Raw genomic sequence first — 24682 nt, forward strand, 5'->3', positions numbered from 1 at the left:
AATGGCCCAGCCAGAGCCCTGACCTAAACCCAATTGAGCATCTCTGGAGAGACCTGAAAATGGCTGTCCACCAGCGTTCACTATCCGACCTGACAACTGGAGAGGATCTGCAAGGAAGAATGACAGAGGATCCCCAAATCCAGGTGTGAAAAACTTGTTGCATCATTCCCAAGGAGACTCATGGCTGTACTTGCTTAAAAGGGTGCTTCTACTCAATACTGAGCAAAGGGTCTGAATACTTATGACCATGTGATATTTCAGTTTTTCTTTTTTAATACGTTTGCACTTTTTTCTACAATTCTGTTTTTTTTCTGTCAAGAAGGGGTGCTGAGTGTACATTAATGAGAAAAAAAATGAAATTAAATGATTTTAGCAAATGGCTGCAATGAAACAAAGAGTGAAAAATTTGAGGGGGTCTGAATACTTTCCGTACCCACTGTAATCCATTTTATCCTCCCTCCAGTGGCTCCCAGTTAAAATCAGATCTGGATTTGAAAATACTGGATCTCACCTTTAGGGCCCTGTGTGGCAAAACACTGTTATACATTCCTTACCTCCTCATCCTCCCCACATGATAAATCAGGCTCTCAGAGGTCTACTGAACAAACATTATTGGTCATCACTCAAAAACTGTTAGAAGACATGAGGCGACCAAGCTTTTGGCACCTACACTATGGGATGCTCTCTATAACCCTGCAATCCATAGACCCCTGTGATGTCTTCATGAAGCAGCTGGAAGTATTTTTATGCAGACAGTCTTTTGGTCAGTCTGTCTTAATGTCTGCTCCTGTTATTTTATTTATCTTTTATGTATTTTATGTATTCTATTGCTTCTATTGAACTTTTGTACTTTTTTTTATGATTTAAATCGCTTTGTGATCTCTTATCTGTGAAAGTTGCCATATAAATGAACTTGTACTTACTTCACTGTTTCTTGGATATAGAATTTTGTCAGAGTACACCTTACAGGCCAAATTTCACAGTTATAAAACTGTAGACCAGGGATTTATTTTTCTGACAAATTGCAAAACGACTGAAATATAATTCTTGCGCTCAAACAACCACACACAGGCTGTCGGCAGCGGATGATTCAGCAGAGGTGCAGGCATCCACATTAATGATGACTTTGAGCACAGGCATGTCAGAAAGTGGACCAGTTCATCTGCTCTGTTTGTGCTTAGAGGAGATCAGCCCAATGTCTGCCGACAGCTGGTTAGTGAAGTGTTAGCTGCCCAGCAGGGACAGAATGAATTGCGTAGTATTCTCACACTGTTTACTCCTCTTTCGTGGCCTCACATCTTGTAGCCTGAGATAATATCTCCTGAATAAACACTACCCAGGCCCAGAGGCAGCAACAGGCCCAAATCATGATGCTCACACGACTGTACTTCACCGTTGTTGTTGTTGTTGTTGTTTTCAGGTTGGTATACATTGATTTTATTTCATCACCTGTAGAGTGTGATGCTGCTCTTTGGAAAACTTCAATCATGCAACGTGTTGGCCTCTGTGACACTGTGTTCCAGTCAGTAGCTCTGTGATTGGCATACTGTACAGGAGGAGACCCCTGAACATATGTTGTACTTTTTGTTTTACTTTTTTAAGCACGCAGAGTAATGAGAACGATCTCAAACATCTATTTTTCTTGTTTGTATTGACATTCAGCAGCACTCAAACATTTCAAGGATTTATATTTAGATTTCATGCTGAATTCATATGTTAATGTAAAATAAATTAATGTTCATACTGTGCTGTATATTGTTCCAAATTATGACAAATACTGCTCTTTTTAATGTTTTTGCTCATTTCAATCTGTGCTAACTATTTCTAACTAACTATTTTTACCAGCCACAAGCAGATATCTACATTGCTGGCTTCATTTCAAAAGAAATTTCACATGTAAAAAAAAAAATATGTCGCAGCCATCTACTACTTGTTTTGATGTGAAGATTGTGACTAAAGGTAATGAGTGAGTTAAAGTAGACAATAGAGAGTCATTTGAAAACAAGTGAAGGTAATCAAACCACAGGCATTAAAATAAATAAGTAATAACCAATAAAATAAGAAACATAAATAAGAGGTAATCAATCAAGAAACACCAGCAGTCGACCATTGCATTGACATATTTATGAAATCTTTAGGAAATAATTACTTACGAACTTTGACTTCTATAGTGAACCATCTATTTTTCTGTGATGCACTGGGGAAGAAAAGCCCATATTGTTTCACTGTGCATGTGCGCGTGCGTGTAAATAATTGTGAGTTGGACCATCACTGCAGGCTTTTCACTCCCTGTTTCTCAGTCAAATGGTTGCACTGTTTTTATATAGACCGTATCAAGATAACTGCAGAGCAGGCTTTAAAATTTGCGAACCAGTTCTTGTCTCTGCAATACAACGTGCAATAGAAACAGGTGGTAGAAACTGATCAGAAAGACACAAAGCAGTACAACCTGTTTTTGTTCACTGCTCATAGCTCCACTCCTGAATGTCAGTGAAGTTACCTCAAATTCTTCTGAAACATTTGCTGCCACAAACTGCTGTCCGACGTGATTGACTCTTCAGCTGACATAGCTGTCAAAACGTCATGCATCTGCCTTACAGGAAAAAACATGATACTCATGTAGCTGTGAAAAGAGACAAGGGGGTGCAGCTCCTCTGCAGGCGCACTGAACTGCACTGTACCTGGGTAGAGGGAAAAAGCCTGAATCACTGCACATGTCAAATCAAGTCAACCCACATACATAAGTTCACATACATTGTAACTGAAAGCTAAAGATTGTTTTGTAAAGAGTTTAATGTAGTGAACACAATTCACACACACACACACACACACACACACACACACACACACACACACACACACACACACACACACACTACACACACACACAATTCACACACACACACACACACGCACACACACACACACACTACACACACACACAATTCACACACACACACACACGCACACACACACACACACACACACACACACACACACACACACACACACACACACACACACACACACACACACTGGTTAATCACTGTAATATTTTGATCTACTGTATTTGGATTGGATTGCTCATCCCCTATGTTCATTTTTGTCTGTCATGACTATTGGTATCACAGTCTGGATGAGTTAAAAGAACAAGGAGAAGGCAACCTTGAGTGAATGGCCCAGGGGTTGAAGAGCAGGATGCCTCAGGTTGATGGGATATAGCCTTTGGGCAAAAGAAAAGTTAAGTTTGAGAGTTGTGTTAGAGGAAGAAGAGGCTGAACAACAGCACTACAAGAAGACCTAAATGATGGACAAAGTCATTCAGAGGGATGACCAGGAGGCAGGATCGATGGGCGAAGCCGCTATGGATGCCTACAAGGCACAACTGATGAACACGGCCACTCAGGAGGATGACCTGGTTTCGAGCCCTATGACAACTGGCTCATCGAAACAGGAATTCTGTGAGTTTTAGTATCGAAGCCCCACTATTGGATGGTTGTAGGAACCCTGACTGGAGATCAGGGCAGGCAGACTGTAGCTGGCTGAGTGCAAGCCAGGAAAGCTGACTTAGGACCCAACAAGGTACAGTATCAGCCAACATGCTGCACAGTGGAGGCTGTGGGTTGCTGTGTCTGGTGAACTGGTCATCTGAGAGGACTGACATAAGTCAAAGTGTTAAGTCAAAGCATTTATTATCATATGAATAATAAAACACTGAAGCTTTCTGCTTAGTGAGGTGAGTTAGGGTGGAAGCAAGAGAAGCTGATTGGATCTATTGATTGGTCTAAGGGCTTTGTGAAGGTAGCTTGCTTCAGGTGTAATGGCTCAGGCAGGATGGACCCAAATGCTGCATCCAGGACAGTGAAGATACTCGGAGAATGAAAGCAGCTTCATTGAAACTAGAACACAAACCACTCGGGATTATCACAGGAAACTAAAAACTGACTGAAATACAGCAGTGAGGAGAATATATGGCAAAGGTGAGCAACAGCACTGGACTGGCAGGCGGATGAGATCTGGCTGACGAGAGAGGCCATCAAAGACTTGGGTCCTCTCAAAGGGAGAAGAGATCAAGAGGATATTGTTGAAGCCTGATCTCTTCAGGGATGAAAACTGGAGGAACTGAGACCATGCACACTGAAGTCCAGCCCTGTGAGACTGGAGACACAAGACTACTCTGCAGACTGTAAATAAAGGTAGGTAGCTGAAGATCTGGCTGTGCTTTGGAAAAGATGACCATCTAATGAGTTTCAGAATGAACTGTTGACATGAGATTTGGAACTGTACTGGATAGACTGAAAAGATGTCAGGAACAAGATGGCTAGACTGCTGATTGGAGAACAGATGTGATGTTGGCTGTAAGCTGTGACTCGGGAACGGATGGCATGTTGGACAAGACCCCGACACAGGAACAGACTCAGGAACAGGTGGGACACTGGCAGAATATCGTCGGCAACAGCCAATGGATGGTCTAGTTTAGGGTTCAGTATGATAATGATAATGATGTTGGGCAGCTCAGTTTACAGTAGGTTCTCCAACTTCCAGATACCTCACAGGAAAAGCTTTGTGGCTCCTCAGGAAGAGAAACTGCTTTTCATTATCTTGATAAAAACAGAAGTTACTCAGGCTACAGCTAACTAATTCAAGAGCAGCAAGCAAGTTGGCACATACTGGACGACTTGGGAACTGGCTTGTAGCTAGCCAACTGGGAGATAAGCTTGTAGCCAACAGACTGGGAGACATGAAACATGGGTAGTTGGGTGTTAAGGTGGAAGACTCACCTTCTGCCATAATTTTTGGTGGATCAGGGTCAGGATCACTTAAGCAAGATTCTGAATCGATACCCAAACTATTTTTTTTGTTCTGTGTTTCAGAGGCAATGTTCCAGGCAGTTCATTGTTAAGTCCCTGAAAAGACCTTATCACTTCATTAAAAAAAGTGGTCTTTGATATTCAGTATTCTTAAAGGTTTGTGAATTTGAGGGTAGAAATAGATGTATATTGTCTCTTTAACCCATAAATAAGTCGGTTTCTGTTGCTCTGCAAGAAATAAATTCTGTTGAGAGAAAGCAACAGACAAGTGTAAGCACATTCAAGCCACTCTTCTTATTTATTAATTTTTTTGTCTGAGCTTCTATAAACCTGCTAATTCTCATCATAAAAATACTTGTCGTTATTAACCCTGATCTGTGTCTCAAACTATGCCACGTAGGGTCCTTGAAATTGAAGGAATTGGGCCTGGAAAGTCCTTCGGACTCCAACACTGGCAGATCACATGAAAAGAGCTTTAATAATGAAAGCAGACTTAAAAGCAGACAAGTTGACAGTGATGTCTGGCAGGAACAAAGGTATGTAAACGGAAGGAACAAAGATAAAAGCATGCTGATAGGAGGAATATGTGGAAATCTCAATGGAACAGGAACAAAAATCCCACTGTAAGGATGAACATCATTCTACAAAAAAGGACCACGTTTTGATGACTTGTGGAGAGTGCTGCTGTCTAATATGCTGGTCCATTATCTTCCATAATTGTTCATCTCGTTTGTGATGTGGTGATCTAGTGAGGGCTACATCATGATTTCCATCCTTTTCATACGGAATTATAATATTTCCACATTTAGTCTCACATGATTTGAGCCTGTATCTATTCAGTTTACCAAACAATGCACAAATCAACAGTTTGTGTGATATGATGTAGATGGTATCTGCATATCTAAAGATATCTATGTCTTTAAGTCAAGCTATTCTATTTGTACTTTCTTAACTATTTTATAGTATATCTCTGTATCTGTGTGTGTATTGCACAAAATATCTTCCATCTGTCCTTCGCATCTTGGGACTCACTTAATTGTGTTGTAATGCTCTCTATTTGACAGTAAGAGTAGATCAAATATATTACAGTATTGGTCATTTGTAGATTTGTGCCCTTGGTTGGTAAATTTGAACTTGATTTTGTTGATTCTTTACAAATGCAATTGTTCATTCCATTTAACACATTTTACATGTCATTTCATTACAGAAAACAAAGCCCACCAAAGTCCTCTAAGACTGCTGCAATCAAAGCCTGCTGTTAATGAGAATCCTGCTAGTTATTAGCAAGGTCTTGTTAGCATATTGTTGATGCAATTGTAAACTTAATTGCTAATTAGTAAGCTAAGTGCTAATTACGTTGATTGGATATGTAATTGATGTTTGGTGATTCCCTTGTTATGGTAGTGTAGGGAGTGGATAAAGTTTTACTTGTCAGAAGTGACTGGGTGTTTGTTTGCTTCATTTATTGTTGACAGTCACAGTGTTTCCGTTGTTTATGTGTACAGGTATAATTGATAGCTTGTTGATACCTGTGAGAACATCCAGATTTTAAAAAAAATCTTTATATCCATACTTCTGTACATACCACACACACTAGTGCAGGCCAATGTTCAGCATGCTGTCTTTTGTTGTGGAGATTTTCTTGTGTGGTTGTTAGCCTTGGTTGCTATGGGTAAAGTGTACACTGCACAGAATAGTTTGGACACACACACACACACACACACACACACACACACACACACACACACACACACACACACACACACACACACACACACACACACACTCACCACATAGTTTCTGTGCAAATAGCTAATAAGAACCAGAGAACGTAGACTAAATTCTTAAGTCAATCTCACAGGGAAACTGTGATGGAGATAAGGAACAGAAGAAATGCTATTGAAAATGAGGAAAATACAGTGATTCAGGAAAATATTGAAACATGGAGAAGGAATGAGAGAAGGGAGACCGCTGTGGCAGTTCGAGGGAGGATTAGAATGTTGGCGGTTATAGTGTTAAAAGTTAGATAATGCAATTACATGGACTGTGGCCTGTCAAATAGCCTACTGTAAAGCAATCATGTCCACCAAATATATGTAGGAAATTCAGCATTACATATTTCATGTTTCAATTCGATCTCCAATTGTGTGGCCCTACACTTACTTTATCAGAGTCAGTATGGCCCACTGGAAAAAATAATTGCCCACCCCTGATCAGCTGGGCCATATGCTGCTATAGGCTGCTGTGGTCTTGTTGCCTCGGCTGTCCCAGACTATGTCACTTGCATGGGTAAATGAATATTGAATCATGATTGTATATGTGTTTGAGATTTTACAAGAAAAGGTTTGACACCATGCCATGAATCAGTAACATTTAATAAACATCTTTTACAAACTATATTAAGAAAGTTAGTAAACTTGAATTTAGTTTTTGTTTTTTTTAATGCCACTTACTGTAACTAGATTTATTTGATTGAATGTATGTAAGCTAAGTTCATTGAGATGGCAGCTATTTAGTATTGTTACCAAAAATAGTTTATTGATACAGGCTTGCAGAGACATAATTATTGTTAATTTAACCTTTTGAGAAATTAACTATACTATAAATTCCATGCATATTTATGGTTTTGATACTGATAACTTCTAGTGGTGTGATATTAGAAAAACATGTTTCCATCAGAATCTTGATGTGATTGCTGAAAAGGAGGTGAGAATGGCAGCTGTTGCCATGGGAACAATTGTGTAAAGTATTACACAAAGTAGTTTCATTAACTTCAAAACATCACATTGTTATAATGTACATAATATATTCCTGAATGGCCTACTCACTTACCTCATGTGTTTGCAATAGTAGACCAGGGATGAATGAGTGCTTCCATTCAAATTGTATTTGTAGATTTTATGGCTTTTGATAAGTTTTGCATTTTCATGAAACATAAATTCCAAAACTTAATACAAAGGTGATGAATAAACTGCCAGAGGTATAAAAACATGTACATTTCACTATTATTATTTATCCTTCCTCAGTTTAACATGACATACAGAGGTCCAATGTTTTGGAATGGACTACCTCCCTCTTAAGATCCATTTCTTCTTATTCACTTTTTAAAAAGCAGTTAAAAACACATCTCAATTTCTCTTGAATTTCCCGCTCTTTCCTCTCTCTCTTTCACTCTCTCCATATCTCACATCCTTACTCTGTCCTTTTATGAGTTTAATTAATTAATTAATTTTTTGTAATTATCTCTATTGTCCTTATTTGTTACCGAATTACTTTGCACTTTATCTCTTTATTTTTTTCTCATTTCTGTTTTCTTTTGCTCACATAACATTGATTATGTATGCACTTTATCTCCTTTTTATGTTTATTTGTTAGCCATTGAAATTTGTCTTGTTGTAATTTGTTATAGGGGTGGAACCTATGTACAAGCCAACCGGCTTCGTTCCCTCCTTGCACCATTGAAATTTGTGTGCTAAATAAATACACTCATAAACTCATAAACTCATAAACTCAAACTCAGTTTAAATTTTAGAGTACACTGATTATACTGTATGTTACACATTAGATGTTACGTTATGTAAATATCAGTAACAACTAGGCAAACAGAGCTGTTCTAATGTTCACACTTGACTGGCATTGTTAGTTTGATTTTATGGCCAGGCAGAGAATTAAAAAAAAAAAAAATGTTTGTTTGTTTTGTATTTTTTGGGACAAAAATGTAGTGTGTAGTGTGCAACTGTGTGAGTGTTTGTCTGTAAGAGCTTGTGTATGTGTGTGCACATGTGCATGTGTGCAATTGAATGAAAATACATTAATAATTAGCTTGTGAAATGGTTTGGTTGTGCTGATGTGACTTTGACTTCATAATGATGTGTTTGGTTGGTTTGATTGTGAGTGTGAGAGCGCTGTAGACTGTGTTTAATGACAAGAGCTAGGTGTGCTTGTGTGTCCGGGCGTGAATTGATGGCTGAATTTACTTTTGATGTGCCACCAGCAGGACACAGCACACACATTTCTGTACCCATGGGCACCTTGTGTCTTCAAATTCATTTGTCTCTGGATGTTTTGTCTTCAGGTTGACTCTTTGGTTCGATTTTGAATTGAAAATTAGAGGTCTTTCACTTCCCCAGCGAGAGGGTGAAATTGACTTGTCACAACAGGTTACTTTCGTTGCAGCCATCATTCATTCCATCTTGCTCTGTTTCAGTCTGCTTGTCCCTGATGTAGTTATACAACAATATACTGACAATTGATGAAATGTTTGGTTTTGCTCTCTCCGTATACGCCTGTGTTTAAAATAGAACCACAAGGGGCACCACCATGCCAAATGGGCAAAGGCAGAAAAACACAGGTCTTTTTGTGGAAATGCAGTTGCTGTTTAGTGACACAGATGCACAGTGACACTTTCAATGGCCATGGCTATATTTTCTGGCTTTTACCTGCTTGCTAGTTAGCTGGCTACAGCTGATTTCATCTTTGCCAAGGTCTGTGGAATGGTTGATCATTTTGGTTTTACTGTATATCAAGTTTACACAGAACATTTTCCTTTTTAATTGGCAGATATGAACACAAAGACCTCTTCAACCTCAAGCACCCTGTATACACAGTATAGTGAAAAAAATGAATGTGAAGCTTTGGATTTAATTGGCCATAAAATGTTGTCTGATCTTGATCTAACAGAATTTGTTGATGCTAATAATCCTCAGATTGTCATAATCTTTTGTGTCCTTATTGACCATACATACATTAAACCAGCTGGCGGAATAAGTAAGTGGACTGCTGTATTTAATTGGTCGAACCTCCTTTGTCAGCAGCAACCTCAAATGCGCACACTACCAGCTGATCAAACCTAACTTTCAAGAGGCACATTCATCTTCACTGAACTGATTTAGTCCAGCAACATCCTCAGGATGTCCGGTGTGAACAGTACTGTATCTCGACCGGGTTGTTTGATGATTTATTAAATAACATTGTCCTGCTGCATCATACAGTGGCTTCATGGCTGTGTAAGATATCTGACATTATCCTGTAAGATATATTGGGATATATTCAATGATATGGAACCATCCAGGCCCAGAAGCAGGAAAGGCCCAGATCATGATGCTCATGTCACCGTACTTCACCCTCAGGGTGATGTTTTCACATTGGTGTGCAACGTTCTTTGTACGTTATGAATAGTGGTGTCCTGCCTCCATGTTTGTTCCATGCCACTGTGCACCATGATTTGAGTGACAGACCCAAGAACAGAGATGTTCATTTACTTTGGCGACCTTGTCCGCCTAAATTAATTATAAATAAACATAAAGACTAGAAGTCTATTTGCTTTATATTTTTGACCTAATTATTTTTGCACTGAAATTAATTACACACTCGAGTCTCATATAATGGCCAGGGGCTTTGTTTACACGAACAAATAAAGGCCGGCCCCAAATACAGGCCTGGTGGAAAAAACTCTGTCGTCGGGAACAAACTGACAAGGATATGATCAAAAACTCTTTCAACTTATGTGGACTGTCTGTGAAGACTGACGGGAGTGAAGCTGACCTCGTCCTCTGCTTCAGAGAGGGACAGCCTTGCACTGTCGGACAGCAGGTCTCTGCTCCGTGTCCGGATCCCGGTCAGGGCCGGGGATGGACCACAGCGCACGCTGTGAAAATGCTCTGACTTGAATGGCAGTGAAGCGCTACAGCGCAACAGAGACAGAGACCCAGGTCAAACAGTGCAGCAAGGAGAACAGCACGTGAGGAAGATGAAGATGAGCTACACTGTAAATTGTAATAAGTTCACTTTACTTAAAAAAAGTTAGGAAACCGATTGCCTTAAAATCTCCAAGTAAAGTAGCTAATTCATTTTAAGGTGATGTAGCTGAAAATAACTGTGTTTAGATAACTCGGATAATGGCAGTAAACTTGAGTGAAGTTAACTCAAAATCATTAATTAGGTTAACTATAAAATGTAAATTCAGACAACTCATATAATGGCAGTAAACTTGAGTGATGTTAACTCAAAATCATTAGCTAGGTTGACCTTAAAATGTCAATTTTGTCTACTTAAACTTGTGAGTTATGTTAATTAGGCAGTACTCATAAAAATAAGTTATCATTACAAGTTTAAGAGTTCACGTTACTAGCAAAATATCAGGAAACCGATTGCCTTGATATGTTCAAGTAAGTTGAACTAAAAGTTATAAGTTATTGAAACGAAGAGACAACAGACAACAGTTTGAATGGAAAACAAAGTTTAATAATTAAACTTTTTTTGTTCTGAACACAAATACATGGATAAATAGGGTCCAGGCTGAAAAAATACAGGGGTTCTCAAGTGTGGTTACATACTTTCTATGTAATATAAACACTAACCTGGAAACAAACTTTTCCATAGACTTTTTCAGAAAAAAATGACACGTGACTTTTTCTAGGGCGGCCTTCAATCTAATATTGAGTCTCTAAAACGGCCCTCAGTCCTTAAAACTTTGAGAATCCCTGCTTAAATGTCTCTGTTGACTATGGTGTGAAACAAAATACAGATAAACTCACTTGTCAATTACAGGGCTTAACATTTATCATAACATCAATAAAGTGAACAGAAAATATAGCTCAACTCTGTTTCCAATCCACCTATTGCATGACTGCAAAATAAGATCACTATTTCAACTGAATGTGCAACTGTAATGTTTAAGACAGCTCCAGCTGAAACCTGCTCAGAGCGTTCTGATTTAAATTCTTAGTGGATGAATTTAGAACTGCACTAGAGATTGACTTTCAACAGATATATCTTTCAACGGATATTAAGTCTGAGATAACTGGCTAAAGAGCCTGCTGGTAATCAATATCACCACAATCATGTCAGCATTAACACAAAAGGAAAAAGAAAAGCTAAAAGGAAAGTAGGTGTTCGTGTTTCTCCTCCTCATGAACATAAAACCATATAGTGTATACATATAAGTGTGATGAGGCTCCCTACCACAAAAAAGAAATAAACATCACTTTTCCAATAAGGGTAAAGGTATCAACGTGACCCATAATGTCATGTCACATTCACATCGTGAACACATTCACTCATTGCATCAGAAGATTTTTGAGTGATTGTATTTTTGGTTTTAGCGATTTATGTCCAAGTGAGAGATGCACCCTTTGGATGAAGTCAAAGGTGTACTTCAGTTGTTGAGGGTACTCCAAATTCAGAGCGTAAATAAGTCCAAAGAGCAAGCACATGGCATGTGGAAGATTTCCAAGGTCATCCATGACAATTCTTCCTTCCAAAATGATTGCAGTACCTGAAGACTGAAGGTGCAGTGAGTCAGGAGAGGCCTGTGTGTCCTCAGGAATGATGGTCAGGATCCCAATGGGGGTTTGAGACATGTCTGGGTCATCGCAGTCCTAACAACAACAGCAGCAATAACACCAAAATTACATATCAGATGTCACCTTGAATTTCTATGACAGAAAACACAAGACAGCCACTAAAAGTACAACGTAACACTTCTTCATCACTGCGGCTTCTTGGCAATGTACTCGCTACTACCACAGGAGGCTGATGAGTAAACTTCCAGTGTAATACAGGAATGTGAAAATCTTACAGTTTGCAGCTGTTACACCTATGGCAGTCCACTCATCAGCCTCCTGTGACAGTATAGCGAGCACATTTCCCAAGAGGATCAGCGATAAATAAGTGTTGATGTTGTTGCAAGGGAAAGTTCAAAACATTTTTGTGTTTAACTAACTACATGTTGCACTTCATACAGTAATAAGAGATATCAGTAGAACCCCCTACTTAAAATCAGAGAAGTGAAAGTATTTAAAATCAGCTAAGTGAAATTCATTGTACTTTTTTTGTTCTTGAAGACATTTGGGTTTCACATGGGGTGACGCTAGAGAACTGCGACTGAATCCTTTTGAAAGACAACAGATACCATAAAAAGTGTTTTGATTGGGGATAGGTTATCAGTACATCACGTAAGAAGTAAAGCAGCACTGATTCAGGCTGAGTGGAAGAACAGTAACTAAAACTAAAGGTATCAAAGTAACAGAGCAGAATTAAATGGAGTGGACATCCTGTGGTGTGAAATTTAAAAAATTGTAATAAAGATGACTTACAAAGCATGTCTTGAAGAAGTCTGTGTTCTCATCTCCAAGGATCACAGGAAGGCCACGGAGGACTGCCGTTCGCTTCGCAGTAATATCTGTACTCTGAAAAATCATGTCAAACACACAGTCATCACTCCTGTGGTAAAGAATAATCAATTAATAGCTCTGCACACACAATGGGGTTGTGTATTTTGTATCTGAGAAACTTACCTCTGGTCTGACTTGTTGCAGATACTTCTGAAGTTTCTGGCCAACACTTCCTCCCTTGCTCTTGAAAATCCCAAAGAACCGAGGGGTGTATTTGTCAAGTTCTTTGAAGAATTCTGTATTCAGGTTTTTGCTTGACAAGCGACAGAACTCTGCCAGAATCTGAAGGAAAAGTATGACAAATTAATATTTAAGATATAGTGATATTGGACCTCTTAGGACTACTTTTCACTAGCAGGACGCTGAAGCTAATTCTGTAAGTTAATAAAAGATGTGACAATGAATTATATGAGAACTAAAAAATTTAATGCATAAAAGATAGGAAGAGTTTCAAATTACCTGACCCTCTGTAAAGAGTGCTGGCCACCTTTCCATTGTGTCCTTCACTGGAGGCTCCAAGTTCACCAACTCTTGTCTTCTCAAGGCAAAGGTAGAGTCCATGTTTTTGGTTATCAGAGCAGCAGTTGGACGCCGTTTCTTCATCTCCTCTACAAGTTCCTTTCGTTTGGACTCCATACTGGTCTCATCTTCACCATCAGGGAAATTGGGTAGGAAATTGATTTCAAACCGTTTGGGTCTTTTGATGCTTGTGTGAGGAGCTTGGCCTTTTCTTTTCCTTTCATTTACGGCCACATCTGTACATCCAGCTCGACGCAGTTTGGTCCGGTAGTTGCCCATTTTGAACTTAATACTATTTTTCCATCCGTTACAACCATTGGCAGAGCCTGGTTCAATGAGGCAAGGATGTTTTTGAATCAGTGCAGTTGCAACATCATTGAATTCTTGATCGCTGGGATATGCCTTGAAGCTGTAAATTGCCTCTGCAAGTTTTTCAAGTATCTCGTGCTTCATGTCCCTGGGTACTTGTAGATATGTCTTGTCTCTCATGTACAGAAGATTTCCCTGGCGTAATCTGTACTCGATGTCCACAGGAAAATAAGGAATTTCAAAAGTGTCTGGCCATGGAGACCGAGAAAGAGATGACCGACTTTCAGGGGAGGAAAAAGAGAGGATCTCTGTGTCATCTGTGCTGGCTGTGCTTGGTGTGGGGGTTGGAACCAGACCGATTATCTTCAGGGTGGGTTTGTCGGGCAGGTCAGTAATGTCAGTGAGGTTGACAAGGGCATTATTGAAATCAGGATCCTCATACTGGAGGGAGAATTTATACTGAAGCCCCAGCTTCTCCTCAAGCTGTTCAACAAGAGAGTCAAGTGTGTGTGGTTTCGCAGAGAGTGTAATTTTCCTTATGTCATTGTCATGGACAATTATCCTTAGTGTAGTCCTCATCTCCATTGTTGGTGGCGATTCTACAGAGGATTTAAAAAAATACAATAAAAAAAATCAGTTAAGTTACTTCATGACACTTGACATCAAAATCTTCAGCATCCAATCAGCACAAAATATAGTGTCTAAGGGTAACAAACGTCCTGCCCCTGATTCTGTAGGCTGCCAGAGGAAACGGGTCATTCAGATCAGAGAGCATGTTGACTGACATTGATGACGCATGACTGCATAGCTCATAAGAACGCAGATGTTCAATATACCATGATGTCGTATGTTTGCACAGAAACAAAACATCACTGTTAATGACAAGGATGTTGTGAATTTGCCTAAAATCAGGCAGGCATGAACAAGCACCAACAGACACAATCATATCTGAACTGTATTTGATGCCATCAACGCTCACAGATGATGCTACAAGGACAGTGTTCTGAGATGCATACCTCTGTTTCAACAAGTTCTGAATATTCTCAGGAAAAGATGAAACCAAAGAAAGTGACACCTTGTCCATTTGGATGGATGGCTTGAAAAATGAGGAGGAGTCTACATGGTATGCCATCATTCTTTGATGCCGGACAGCCAGAGTTTGTGGGACGTTTTTGAAGTTTTTTGTGTTGCGAATGACTTGTTTGAAGAATTTATGCTTTCCTTCAAAGCGCATTGTCCACATATCTCTGAGCGGCCCATACATCCTCATCAACTGTGGATAATGTTCCACAAAGTGGTGCTTTGGGCGCAATGTGAAGTGAGGAAATACTGTTAAAAGTAAACCTCTGTGCTCTGAGATCTTTGCATCAAGGAAATCAAGAGAATCTTCTGTTACTCTAAATGATGCTGACAGTTCTAAGATGTCCTTTAAAAGCATTAAAATTTCCCATGTTGGCTCATTCTCTGGGACATCAAAACCAATCATTAGTGGGAGGAGTCTTGTGAGTGCCCAATTTTCGTGGCCGTTGCCGCCAATCGTACCTCTAGAGGCAAATGTGGCAGGGACAATCTGGGGCTGATCAGTTCTGTCTGTGAATTTGTAAGGAAAATGTTTGATGACTTTGTTCAAGGACTCAAGGGTGATGTACTTCTTGGAGATCAAGTCATTAATGCATAGAGACATCTCAACAGGGATGATACCTTCCAAGAGGTCATGCATTATGTCAGGTGGAAACCCACTGACAGTGTGGAAATGTTCCAAATTGTCACTTAAAACACAAGGACCTTTCACACCATACTCTTTCACCAGATTTGGATTCTCTAAAACTTCAGACACTTGCCTGTCATGATCCTGGCTGGTTCTGGACTCAAATGCTCCTGATCGGACCTCTCTTTGCTGGATGTCACTCCTCTTGACCATGCAAAATCGACAGGGGTGCTGCACTGTAAAACTCTCCTGGAAACCAGCAAAAGAATGAGCACCTAGGTTATCAGCTGACACATAGAGCACAGTTCCTTTCACACACTCGCCTAACTGCTCAACATAGACACCGTGTTTTTCAAGAGTGACCAGGTCTTGAAGAAGTGGGTGAAGGACAGCTGCATAGCCATGTTGTTTGATTACACTTGCTCTGCATAATATTGCTAGCTGGATAGAGTGAAGACAGGAGCGATGTTTTGAGGGAAGATTGGCAAGAACCCAATAAATACCACACAGTTTGTGTTTCTTTTTGGAAGTGCCCAGAGGATTGGCTATCTCAAACTCATCAATGTAAAGGCCAAGCACAATCCTTAAGGTCTCAGTCTTAAAAAAATCATTCCCGCGATAGTGAGTGCCATCTCTGTAAGTGTTGTATCCATTAACTGTGCACTCATGTGTAAGAATTTTATCCAGAACATCAGCTCTGTTTAGTAGCTTTTGTAACATTTTCAGAATTGGCACATAAGAGAGTGATTGTAAGTCTTTTTCAAGCTTGTATTCAACTGGCATGACCGTAGGAAATTCCCTCTGAAAATATGATGCCCTTTTATTGGCTGTGGAGAGTGACTGGCCAGCATCAGTCATTTTCAAGAACAAGTTATTCTCTTTGACAGCATTCACAATTTTTCTCACGACCGAATCGTCACTGACACCATGTTCATTGAGAATTTGCTGAATGGCATTACGCAAAACGGGCTCTGAGAGAAGTACAAGCTGATTTAGTTGTTGAATTACCTCCTGTATTGCCATGTCAGATAAATGCAAAACTGCTTGCAGTTTTAGAAAGAGTGAGGCTAAATTATGTTCAAGTTGATGCTGTAAATTATCCAGATTTTCAATTTGAGCTTCTGCCTCAATGTTGTCTTGGTCTGTAGGAAAATCTTCAACTTCTTGCACATCTTGTGACACGCCTGGATCTGAATCAGGAGGTGTGCTGCGCATGGCAATGTCAGGCTTCAATCGCTTCTGACTGGGAAGCCGATGGTCTTTGCATTTATGAGCATTAAATGTTGAGTAGACATTGCTCTCAAAAATGCAGTTTTCATATGGACAATTCACAGTTTCCTTATTTTTAAGATGTTGGCGCAAATGGGAAAAAAAAATGAGTTCTGTGCAGGGTTCTTCAAAATTGCAAAGAGGACAATTGAATATTACAGGGATTTCATCAGCTCCACTCGTCTGCCCATCTCCATGCGAGTGATTTCTTGTTAAATGCACTTTTAGGGCATTAAATGACTTAAATGAACACAGACAATCTGTGTGTAGGCATGGAATTGGAGTGGTTCTTGCGTAGCTTTGTTTTAAGCGGTAGTGCTTGAATAGTTGAGCCCTCTTTTCAGAAGAAAACAAGCAGTACTTACACTTCCAATGCATAGCTAGGTGTCTGTCTTCAGAAACCTACAAAAGAAACAACAAATCAATCAATTAAACTTTAATTAAGTCATAGCACAACAAGCATAGATTGGGGCTGGACAGATTATAATTTTCTGGGCTTCGAAGCATCAGCACTAAGTTTTTCCACAACTTTTTGTGAATAATTTTTCTTCTTTTTTTGTTGCAATTTTTTCAAAAAGTGTCATTATTGTCTACAATAAAAATAGTTGATAGTTGCATCTCTACTCTCATTCATTTAAAAGTTTTTTGTTTTCTACTGTTATGAGAAATAAGGACTCAATTTCCCATGATGCTTTTGCTTGTCACGTGGGCCACAGCTGATAACAGTAGCCAATCCTATCAGCTGTGTGCTATCAGCTGTTTGCTATCAGCTGTGCGCAGGTAAACAGAGTTGGCTGAAGCAGACGACACTGGATTAGCCTACTATTTTTTCAATGAAAAAGTTTCCAAACGTGACAAAGAAGAGAGGATTGATGACTGATGAGATCTTGAATTTCTTAAGAGTGACACTATCATCCTGTTCCGGATGGATTTATGGATATTCTCATGTGCATCATGCGTGGTAAGTGTGTCTGTGACTTCTCAGTTAGTTATTACTTTACTGTCACTGACTGAAACATACACGCTATGCGACCAGTTTAAAAAGAGACAACAGTAAACTTAAAACATCTCCGCCATGTTAAAGAAATCGGCCATGGACAACGACAAACTATTTTTTTCTTTCTTTTTTATTTAGGCTACATGCTTGCCGAGTTGAAGAGTGTCCCTAAAAGATAAGCACCGTTGCTTTTTCAACCGTTAATAAGCACGCTGTGCTTGCTGAAACTCCAGTTATCCCTAAAATTTGTATTTGTATTTGAATTAAAGAGTTTTAAATCGAGCAACGTTACGTGAGGGGCTGGTTAGCTTTAGCTTTCATGTGACTGCAAAGGACCGACCGACTCGCAGCAACAACAAAAGTACGCCACTAAATAAACATTAGAATTTCGACTAGAGAGTCCCAGGCATGGCTAAATCATTAAACATAATTAACCTCCAAACCTGGACTTACGGATAAATTATCTGGCAAAGATAACTACTATAAGTTTGCTACATACAGAGACAGTGAAACTTACCGTGACGCTTAGCTGCAGCAACCGCCTTCTTGTTGACGGTTTACCGCTTCATTCAAAGCACGTCGTCACTCGTCAGTGGGCAACTGCGCATGTGCGGTCAACGAGAGCTGCCGAATGATGCCGAGTTGCTGCTGGTGATGCAGATGCGTCTTGCTCACTCAAACCTCTAAGTACAGATTACTTGCAGCTGATGAGTTTGATTACTTGCCTCAGTAGAAAGTTGTCTTTACTAAGTTTAGGCGAGGATAGTCAACACAGTAAGCTGGAACGAGTTATGGTCACTTTTTTTTTTAAGTAAGGTATACAATTACAGTTTACAGTGTACTGAACGATGAGGAGGGATTTAGAAATAAAAGCCTCCCTCAGATAAAAGCCTGCCCCCAATAAAGGCCGGGTCTCCTGGGATATTTTGTAAATAAAGGCCCCAGTGCTCCTGATGAAAGTAACACGGCAAATAATCGACCCATCAGAATTTTGGTCAAGCTAGGACCAAATCGACCAGGATCAACCTATTAATTGACCAGTGGACTGGGAAGTTACAGCCCTACAATTTACCTTGCACAATGTACAGTATTTAGTATTGATATTTAGTAAGTTTAGGGTTGAATAAGTCATCAAATACCTAACTCGAATATCTCCTGATAAAACTCTTCTTTTTTTTACCGGTGCCAACATTCTGCTTCATTGGTACAATTGAAACCTTTGTTCATTTATTCATTGTTTAAGTAACATCAGTGTGTATTTTTAAAAGAAACTGCTGGATATGTTCAGCTGCATCCTGGTACCTGATGTTCAATGAACAATATTAATGGACTTGTCAGTTTGGAATAAAGCAAAATCAGGGCACTAAACCAAATAAACGAATTACACATCCACAGTGGATACTTCGATCTGTCTCTGTTCAGCTGAGCAGTCTCCATGCTCCTCTGTTGCTCTAATTAGCGCTCACCTTCCCGCTAGTACATCTTCATAGGCTCAGATTGCTCCGAGAGGACCTGTCATTGGTCCCTGTGGTTTCCAGCAGGAAGGAACCTGGATACTGATACACACCCATTTATTTACACCCACACAATTTACCATTTAACATATACAAGCCACTGTAAAACTGCATCGGTTATGTACAAAGCACAGCAGAGCTAGTGCATAGAGCTGACAATTCCTAATCCAAGTAAACAGTTCAGATACACTCTGGTGCTGTTGGACACACTGTGATTGAAACTAGAACCTGTAGTTGTTGATTTGTTCTCTGGTTTCAAACCCACACATTTTATTATATGAGTTGCCAGATACCATCAGTCTAATACAAAACTTTACATGATTTCTGTTTCTTACTTTGTCTTGTTATATGACAAACAAATCTCATGAAGGCAAACTTTTCTCAGTATAGGACAGGACACTTAAGCTTTAATAATTCAATCAAAGAAGAATATATTGATTGACAATGCGGGAGACGAGGGCTGAACAAATTATAAAACAAACATAGCTCTTTGTAGTTTTAGAAAGAAATAAGTCTGCATCGTTGCTGTTAAGACAATCCCATGGAGTTGTTGTTTAGCAGCTGTCGGGTTCACCCAGCGATGTCTTCGGCAGCAGCAGTGAGCAGCTGTTCACTTAACACAGGTCAATACTTTGGACTTTGTCTGGCTAATTACTGAATATCAGCAGTCGGGAGTGAAAGCTCCGCAGCAAGTCATTGTTGTGTTTTGTTTTGTTTAATTTATAAGTAACAGAGTGTTCAATCAATCTATTCTTTAAATTCCTAATTTAGTCTGATTTTGCGGCAAACATAGGTCACGGCAGTGATTTCGAGAAAAAGAACACTGTGTTTCATAAATGACTGCGTTATTGAACGTGGGAGGCTACTGATTAAGGAAACTGCTTAAAGTTTTCGTCCCTAGCTCGGGTACACAAATGGAAAACAGATTTGATTACATATAAAAGCAAATGGTGTCCACAACATCCCACTCCTGCCAACTACACTGGGCTGATGACCAGATGTTGACTAAAGGAAGGAGCTGAGGACTGAGAGAATCAGGGGAGGTGGATTCGTATCTGTCATCATCATTATAATGACAACGTTGATGTCCAATCAAGTTTAACCAATTCATTGAAATCCCACTGTCTTTCTACTCTGCTTGTGTCAAACAGCCAATTAAATCTAACTTTATCTACTGAGCAGTGAGTAACTGCAAAGGCACAGATCATTACAGTCAAGACTCTTAAAACAGTTTTTTATGTCCCCGCAAATCTTTGGTCCAGATTTAGTTTTAATAAAAGATCAATATCAAAACCATGTATCATTGTGATGCAAACCTTCTCTACCAGATTACCATAATTTAACACTACAGAGGAGCCCATTCTGCCATGGACAATGAGTTGTGACTATGTCAAAGAGCTTATTTGTAAACAATCAGCACCCCTTTAAGTAGCACCATGTCTGTATCAGCACATAGATAAGCCCATGTAATAAAATGGAAGTCAGTGAAGACATGAACAGCATCTGTCTGGATTATCAGGCTGCTGGAGGTTTGCTGATTCACTGATGCCACAGATCCGCTGCTCTTTCGTGCCCTGTATGTGTGAACATGGAAGGCAAGAAGGCAGAGAAAAACAAAGTGTGACAGCTCTGTGTGAGTGTGAGTCTGGAAGACAAAGAGAGAGAAAGAAAATGAGAGACTGAATATCTGTGTCTTTGTCTTTGCTTTTCATTGTGCGCACATTTGTGTGTGTGTATGTGGACTTGTGTAAAATAACTGCAGGCTCTGATCACAGATAACCTTCTTGGTGTCCTCTCACTGACTCTATCAAACACACTTCCAATCTGTGTGTGTGTGTGTCTGTGTGTGTCCAGATGCTGAAACCAGATGCTTTCCTTCAGACTGCAGGCGCCTCAGATAGTGACAGGGAGCGAACACACACAAGGTTATGGCACACAGTCTCACCAACGCACACATCTCAGGTAGATTTCCCTCTCACATTTTGTGCTCTGATATATTGTTGCTTTAATCAGCACTGACCTAATGGCCACGTCCTTTACTTTAATGTATTTAAAACTGAGATGAAACCAAAGCTGCAAACGTCTGGTCAAAAGCCATATCAGCAGTTATTTATGGATGTGTTATCACAACATCCTGTATAGACATTGTGGAGTATAGAATGACTCTAATGTGCAAGAACATGTCCTGTACTGATATCACTATTACTATTACTATTACTATATGTTATGTGTATAATATCTGCTGTAATGTGCATGTGCTGAGGCAGAGCTTCCATCTCTGCTACAACTAAGTTAAAATGTTGCCCCTGAAATTGATGTTTCCTCTGTATTTTCAAACAAAATGAAGAATTGATTTCCCTAAGAGCTGTGTTTGAGCCCGCACGATAAAAAAACAACAAAAAAAGTGAAGGTGTGAAGTCGTCATTCAGGTGAAATAATTTTGTCTCTATCATTATCAAAAGTGAACAACCTCGAATGGCACCAAGTCCTACTTGCAAACATTCCTTTTACTTATTAAACTCGTAACTTCTCAGCATCATATTCTTGACCACAATGTGCACTACCAATGAGGCTGAAACTCCTGAGAGCATAAATGACAGAGATAGAAATGATTCAATTTCACTCTTGTCATACATGTAGCTCTACCGTTAGATGTCTACTCACCACTCAGGGAATCCATCCCACAGTAACCTTAGTCTAGTCCCTGTTCTTTGGTCAGACCAGCTATGGACCAGCAAACAAGTCTTCATTTGACAGAGGCTTGTTTTAGACTGATAACAGTTATCTTAGATGTTTTTTTTATTTTGCCATGTTAACGTTTATGCATTATGACTCACTTAACACGTCCTGTAACTGTTTGAAATTAAAATCAGTCTAGCATTTCATTGAACAGAAACCCTTTATTTCTTATCAGGGCTTTTGTTGCTGTGCTGACATGCTGCAGGAGGTGTATTGTCTCGTGTAGTTACTGTTGATTCTGTTGTTCACATGTCGTTCAAATTCGCTAAATTCCCACTCACTCTACTCTCTCTGCTTGGTTTGTCTTGTGTTAAGTTTTCCTCTGCCTGTCTAAGCACTAATACATGTGATAAAAGTATAGTTGTCCAACAAAGTGGTGAAAATAGCTCCAAATTGTTGTTGAGTGTATTAAATCAAAGGTTAACTGTTAAACTTATATGCAGCTTTTGTGTGTCCCTCCCTCTACAATATCATGTACAGTATATCTCTGATGGGGACAAATTTCATCCACCCCCTCAAAGGTGATGATGGCAGCAGCAGCTCAAGTCAAGTCAGTGAGGGCACACTGAGATGGTTGGTAAAGACTCTTTTTTGACTGGCTCTCTGATGTGGTGGCCAGTGCTTCTGGCCTGTTCGACCATGAAACAATCTATAATGTAAACAACAATAAAATCAGAAATGACCTTGCACTGTCAGTGCTCATACTCCTATGCCAGTAGCCTTTATTCATGTTTATGCTTACTGTACAGCGTGTTGTCAGGTTCCATTTCCAGTTTATTTTCCTCTGAAGTTTATAAAGAAGTGCTTGGCATGTCTGGCCTAGTGATTTCTTCCTGTGGTAGTGAAGGGTGGGGTGGGGTTTATTCTAGCATTCTGTATTTAACTTTTTGTTATGATCACCTCCACCATTAGGAAAAGGACACGGCACATGGTCTTCCACGGAAAGAAGTTCTGCCATTGACTTCCATAGACGCACAGTCCAGCTGTTTACAAGGTTTACATGTTGTCTTGTTAAATGGCTGCACAGCCTCACACATCTAATAACTCAAGTACTTGCAAACAATCATTGCAAACATATCTTCAGACACGCTGTCGTGTGACGAGACCAAAAAAAACCCCGCTTTCCCTGTAATATACTCTTTCCCTGTGAGACACGCACGCACGCATGCACGCGCGCGCGCACACGGAGTGAGCCTGTAAAGTGATGGTTTCATAAATAAATTATGTTCCTCAGTAATGGAACAGTGTGGTGTTGTGGGAACAAGGCTGACGCTGCCATGACAACCTCAAGGGTCACATGAGGTCATATGCAGCTAACACACAGTTACCTGTCTTTCCCACAGAGGTTGAGCGTATGTGAATCAGTATTTGGGTTTTTATTTGCAGTATTTCTATATGCATATACAGTGGTTTAGTTAAGTATCCAGAGTCCTTCTCTGTTTGTGTAACTTCTTCTGTTTTGATATGTGCATTTAGTTCTGAAATCTGAAAATCTGAAAAAATCTGAAACCTCCAAGGCTGGGACTGGATATGTTTAGCTCATAATTATATGCTTTTACAATACTTTGGTGCATAATTGATATTAGATATTGTGATGTAGAGTACAACAATTCAGGATTTGAATTTTGCACTTTTTAACACTTGAAAAGAAAAATAAATTTGCCTATAGATATTATAAGTAGTATTTCCCCCCAAAAAAATGCACATTACATGTTGGCCGTTGTAAGTTTTATTCCAGCAGTGTTATTGCCCTTTGATGCCTTTAAAGTCATGCAAACAACAAATTTTGTAGGTAGAATTTAAGAGGACAATAAAGTTAGGGTTACAGTGCTGTTATAATAAAGTTAGAATGCTCTCATATTGAAACAAAATTGAGGCGTAGGTGCATTTCCGAAGTAGCTGAGAACTTAAAGCTTCCAGTTGACAGAGACACACCAAGAGCCAGCGGCCAGCGGCGGCATTAAACGTGTAAGAAACTGGCAACCTACTGTTCAATCAAACAAGCTTTATGATTCATGCACTGGCGTTGCAACCCTTGTATAATGGAAATATTGATTCGGAAATCCTCATGGTGTTTAAAAATTGTTAAGGAATAAATAAAGAATTGCAATGTAAGTGTTTTCCCCCCTTCATATTAAAAACATTATGAACTTCTGCAGTAGTCATCATGAGTTTCCACAAACTCCACACAGCTGGATTTGGGCAGTTTATTGATTTTTTTCTGGCAAAATATCTCATGTTTTCTCAGACTGGATGGGATGTGTCTCCAAACTGCATCTTCACATCTCTGCACAGATGGCCTATGGAGTTTAATTGGTGGTTCTCAAAGTTTCAAGGTCAGTCCACCAATCACGTGAAAGCAGTACAATGTGTAAAATTCTCATCAAACATCAGAAGCTCAGTGGTGTGGTGTGATTGTTGGTGCCAAACCGGCTAATGTGAGTATTTTTGAAGCTGATGATCTCCTCGGATTTTCATTGTCTAGAGTAGAACTGAACCAAAAATAAAGAGCATCCGCTGCACACTGCATCTGTGGATGGAAATGCCTGGTTAGATGTCCCTTACAGATCGGAGCAGACAGAAAGACAACAGTCACTCACATAACCACTCATAACAACACATCCGGCCTTGAAGCACATGTG

At 39.7% G+C, this 24682-nt stretch overlaps 2 protein-coding genes across 7 annotated transcripts in view; one reads left to right on the forward strand and one right to left on the reverse strand.

Moving 5' to 3' along the window:
- Positions 1–24682, forward strand: part of tenm3 (teneurin transmembrane protein 3) — a 288258-nt gene that overhangs the window by 27252 nt on the left and 236324 nt on the right. The window lies entirely within an intron of this gene.
- Positions 12814–14598, reverse strand: LOC146991885 (sterile alpha motif domain-containing protein 3-like). The gene is made up of 4 exons (XM_085789218.1): positions 13445–14598; positions 13109–13267; positions 12908–13000; positions 12814–12819 (listed from the first exon to the last, which is right to left on the reverse strand). Exons 1-4 carry the CDS (start codon positions 14396–14398, stop codon positions 12814–12816), a joined length of 1212 nt encoding a protein of 403 aa, XP_085645344.1. The 5' UTR covers positions 14399–14598.

Source organism: Trachurus japonicus, chromosome 1 (genome assembly GCF_045865225.1).
Source record: "Trachurus japonicus isolate A0001 chromosome 1, Traja_1.0".
NCBI lineage: Eukaryota > Metazoa > Chordata > Actinopteri > Carangiformes > Carangidae > Trachurus > Trachurus japonicus.

What these genes read in the sequence shown, in the direction of transcription:
- LOC146991885 (XM_085789218.1), bottom strand. Translation starts at nt 14,398, where the DNA reads ATGGAGATGAGGACTACACTAAGGATAATTGTCCATGACAATGACATA. An exon ending in CACTCTTTACAGAGGGTCAG is followed by an intron (nt 13,268 to 13,444) that starts GTAATTTGAAAC and finishes CTTTTCCTTCAG; the next exon opens with ATTCTGGCAGAGTTCTGTCG. An exon ending in TGCAACAAGTCAGACCAGAG is followed by an intron (nt 13,001 to 13,108) that starts GTAAGTTTCTCA and finishes ATGATTTTTCAG; the next exon opens with AGTACAGATATTACTGCGAA.